At 45.8% G+C, this 4,571-nt stretch overlaps 1 protein-coding gene across 1 annotated transcript; it reads left to right on the forward strand.

The window, feature by feature from the left end:
* The first annotated feature begins 798 nt into the window (after nucleotides 1–798).
* Nucleotides 799–3,940, forward strand: LOC147885716 (uncharacterized). The gene has a single exon (XM_087396966.1). The coding sequence runs from the start codon at nucleotides 835–837 to the stop codon at nucleotides 3,007–3,009; it is 2,175 nt and encodes a 724-aa protein (XP_087253092.1). The 5' UTR covers nucleotides 799–834; the 3' UTR covers nucleotides 3,010–3,940.
* The last annotated feature ends 631 nt before the right edge of the window (nucleotides 3,941–4,571 follow it).

Genomic DNA, 4,571 nt, shown 5'->3' on the forward strand with positions numbered 1-4,571 from the left:
AAGCTCGTGCATGACTCTCTTGTCTTGTCGACCGATGAGTGTGAAACCTACCTGAGTGAGTAGGAACCCATCACATTGGGGAGTGATGCTCACTACTATTATGATCGAGAGAGAGATGGAGAGAGAGAGAGAGAGAGAGAGAGAGATTGGGCACATGAGAGTTTTCCGATTGCAATCTGTTAAGGCTGGAGTTACCGGAATTAGCGGCACATGCAAGCTAAGTCTCCCGAAGCTTGTTAGACCCTACCAGAGTTACATGTAATCCGGTTGCTCGATTCTCCATTAACCCTTCCTACCGGACCTTGTTGGATCGTGCCTAACTGTGCAGTCAGTTTGCATGAGTGGGGCATCTGATAGGCATCGGCTAAGGTGTTTCTGTGTGAACCTTGCCAAAAGGCCCTCTCATGTGGCGAGGGTGAGAGAGAGAGAGAGAGAGAGAGAGAGAGAGAGAGAGTTTATTTTAAAGTGTATGAATAATGAGGGCTTTTACAGACCGCCCAAGTCCGCGCGTGCCAAGCGTTTGTGCAGGGGCGTACTGCCACATTCAAAAAGCTTATTGGATACTTTTTTTAGGGGCGTACTGCCACATTCAAAAAGCTTATTGGATACTTTAAAAAAGGAGGGTGGACAAAGTTGGGCAGCCAAGATCCGCCACCAGGGGTTTAAATTGTTGAAAGCATTTATTGCATTACCTTGGCACATAGTCATGGCAATGTGCAATGATCCGCGCAGGCCATGGACTTGGGCGGGGGGACTTGGGGTGTAAAGAACCGGAGACTATGGCTACAACAAGACCATCACAACACCAGATGGGAGAGGAAGGCAAGGAAGCGAATGGGAGCACTTCATCACTCTCTGTTGAACAACCTGCATCGCCATAGCCACTTTCTGTTGTTGAACCACCTGTATCGCCATAGCCACCAGCACCAGCAGCTCCTCTTGCTCCATCGCCATAGCCAGCTCCACCACCTCAGACCTTCCTCCTCCTCCTCCTCCTCCTCCCACCAATTCCTTCGTCGTCCCTTCCCTCATGACCTCCCACCTCGTCGCCTCAACTCCTCCCGTCGTCCCTCCCCCATCTCTTCTCCCGACCGTTCCCTCTCCTCCATCCTCTCCCTTAGACTCCCCTCCCAGCCCATCGAAATCACCCTCCTCCATTCCCACTTCCCCCTCACCCCCCCTAGCCTTTCCCTCGTCCTCTCCCACCTCCGTAGCCCCAAGGATTCCCTCCGCATCTTCCTCTTCTTCCTCAAAACTAACCCCTCTTTCCTTCCCGACAGATCCCTCCTTAATGCCGTCTCCCGCTTCTGGGTCCATGAGAAAGAGCGGTTCCCGGTTTTCCTTGCCGTTCTCCAAGACCTTCGCAAGCCCAATTGCCGTATGACTCCCCGCAGACTCACCGCCATCATCCGAGGATATGGCTGGGCCGGCTTGGTTGATGAGGTGCTCGATTTTCTCACCAGATGCAAAAGCTCCTTCGATTTTCAGCCCGATTTCTTTCACTTCAGCTCTGCTCTGTACGTTTGCCTGGAAGAAAAACGTGTGGACGCTGCTTTACGGGTCTTTCGTCAAATGGATGAAGGTGGATGTTCGCCTACTTTCGATACATTTCATTCTTTGATAGCTGGCTTACTGAACGCTAAGCAGGCAAAGGAGGCCGCCTTGCTTTTCGTACAGATGATTTCTCGCGGGATTATCCTACCGGGCGTCCTACCTCCTAGAGCCATTAGTTACGTTACAATCATCGACGCACTTATCGAGTCAGGTGACTTAGAGCAAGCCTGTATGCTTGTGGCAGGGATGGTTGACAACGGCTACAAACCTGACTGCATCACCTGTACAAATATCCTTAAAGCGTTTTCACGGGCAGGACAAGTAAAGACCATAGATGATGTATATGACGAAATGAGATCAAATCACCTGCTGCCCAACGTTAGCATATTCAAAGACTTTATACGTGATCATTGCCAAGAAGACATTAGTTCTGAAACCCAGAAAGTTTTAAATGCAATGGTCAGCACCTTTGATTCTGTCACATATTTTCGGACATCTAAGGATGAAGGACCCCTTGACACAGATAAAGGCGATGATCCTGATGTTTCAATCTTTGATCACGTTATATATAGTCTTTCCATGCATGAGGAAACTTCTGATGCATATCATCTGATCCTTAGAATGACCTATCACCCTAATATTCCCACTACAGAGACTCCCAGCTCAAGCACTACCGTATTGTTGTTTGATGCGCTTTGTGCAAAATCCAAGTGGGACGAGGCAGGACAGGTTTTGATACTGATGATGGAGTGGGGCCACATGCCAAATCACAACACTTTAAATTCCTGGGTTCAAGGTTATTGCAAAGCAGGGCAATCAGACGAGGTCTATGATTTTCTTACTGAATTTTCTGACAATGATCTTGTTCTTGATGGTATGTCGTACAACGTTTTAGTTGATAAACTATGTCTGGTAGGAAGGTTAGAGGAAGCCAAGAAAGTTGCAAAGGAAGTGAGCAGAAATGCCCATGCACAAGATGTTGGGACCTTTAGCAGGATGATCCATAGTTTTGCAAAAGCAGGTGATTTTGAAATGCCTCGCAAACTTCTCGGAGAGATGGTTGAAATCAGGCTTGTTCCTTTTGCCTTGCCATTCACTCCTTTGGTAGAACGTCTTTGCATTGCTGGCAAGATGGAAGAGGCTATGGCTCTCATAGATGAAATAGAGGGGAAGGGGTGCAAGCCCCTTAGTAGCCTATACACATTGATAGTTCGGGCGTATTGTAATGCGAAACAATTACAAGAGGCATTCAGAGTAGTAGATATCATGAAATCAAAGGGAGTCACTCCAGAGGTCCAAACGCAGAAGCTGCTGTTTGAATGCTGTCTGGCTGCACGGAAGCTTAAGCCTGCAGTTGAAGCCCAAATGAGTGGCACAACTTCAAGTGTTGGAGAGAAAACAGAGCGCATTGATTTTGTTCATACAGAGATAGAGCAAAATTTAATAACAGGCTGAACAACTGGATCTGCATGAGAATGCATCACAAGGGAGTGTGTTTGCTTGTCTCTATCCTCATCTGCCTTGACTTCAGATGCTTTATGCAGCTTTATTTGGGAAGTATCAGGGTTGTATGAAAAAATTTACTCAATGCGACTTATTGTAATTTTCTCGCATTGACTTCTGATGGATATGTGCATTGCAACGAGTCCATTTATGAAGTTGTAGATATTGTCCCTTTTTCCCTCCCTTGATATGTTATTGCATTTTTTTTGTTTTGTGGTTTTTGTTGTGCTTGGTTTTCCATGTTTCCATCTTCTAGTCAATTTGTGCTCGATGTGTTTAGATCAGCAGGTATAAGCTTCTACATTGCTGCATACTACTGGTGGAGGGAGCAATTTATCGCCTTGATGTGGTTACCGTATTGATCGCTTTCTTTCAGTCCTTGCTTGTGGAGAGAGATCGTCCAAATAGAATGGGAATCATATGCTGACCCCTTTTTATGCACCAGAGTGCTCACACACTTGGAGGCTCAAAGCTGAATGGATATGGCAACAAGGAGGCAGATCCAATATGGATTTACAATTGAGGAAAGCTCTCCAACGATCAGGCTCCAAAGGGACCTGAGTACGAGTGTGGACTGTGTGCATGTAGACTGCCTTGTATGTGCTTTCAGCTTCATCCCTTTGGGGAACTCGACCCTCCATTGCCTGACCTAGGTGGCCAGCCCTTGCCAGGTTCACCAGTAAACTGACTTAAAGCTAGGCCTTACCCTTGGATTGTCATCACTGGAGTCCCATAAGATCTCAAAACAGCAGACAACTGGGCAAAATGTCAGACATTACGCATTCGATGTGTACTGCTCATTGTAGGGCAATACAGATGGGCATTGTCTACAATTGAGGGACATGAGCAGTGGACATTGAGTTGCAACAAGTGATTTTTTTGTACAGAGAGTTTTGTGATTAAAGATAAGCTTTTAAATGTCTCACCAACTCTTATGAACATTTGAAAGCTCCTTTGGGCCACCCAAGCTAGTAAATAGGGTTGCTAAGGTAATTTTTGCGTACACAACATCTGAAATGAAAGCCACTTAAGAAAATCTGTAAATGAGGTAAATGTCTCATTGAACTGATAGCTGGGTTGTCCATGATTGCAGTTTGACAGTGTTTAACCATATGGTGACCTTCAAAGGCCTCTTTACATGGTTTTCGTAGTTGAACAAACATCTGTGCAAATTTTAGATCTATAGCCTTGCGTTGGAGACCTCAAGTCTGTTCTAATTTTGTGGATCCCTCTTCTATTTGATAATTTCAGTCTTGCAAGTAGTACCTCCCCATTCAAGAGGCTGTTTGGTTTGAATTTGATGTTCAAGTACTACACCCCTTACCTTGGGTGCCGAGAGCTTATTTAGATTGCAAGGTATAGTGAGGCTTTCAAACCATTTGCCCTCTTTTGTATGCAATTTCTCACAAGAAATTGGGGCTTTTGCATTTGGGTTGCAATTTTGCAGGTAAAAGAGCATTTTGGAAGTTTGCAAGCATTTCTAGACTCGGTGAGAGTCAATTTGCAGACTTTTG

This window comes from Dipteris shenzhenensis, chromosome 25 (genome assembly GCF_047967505.1).
Source record: "Dipteris shenzhenensis isolate YYH24624 ecotype China chromosome 25, Dip_SZ_1.0, whole genome shotgun sequence".
NCBI classification, from domain to species: Eukaryota; Viridiplantae; Streptophyta; class Polypodiopsida; order Gleicheniales; family Dipteridaceae; genus Dipteris; species Dipteris shenzhenensis.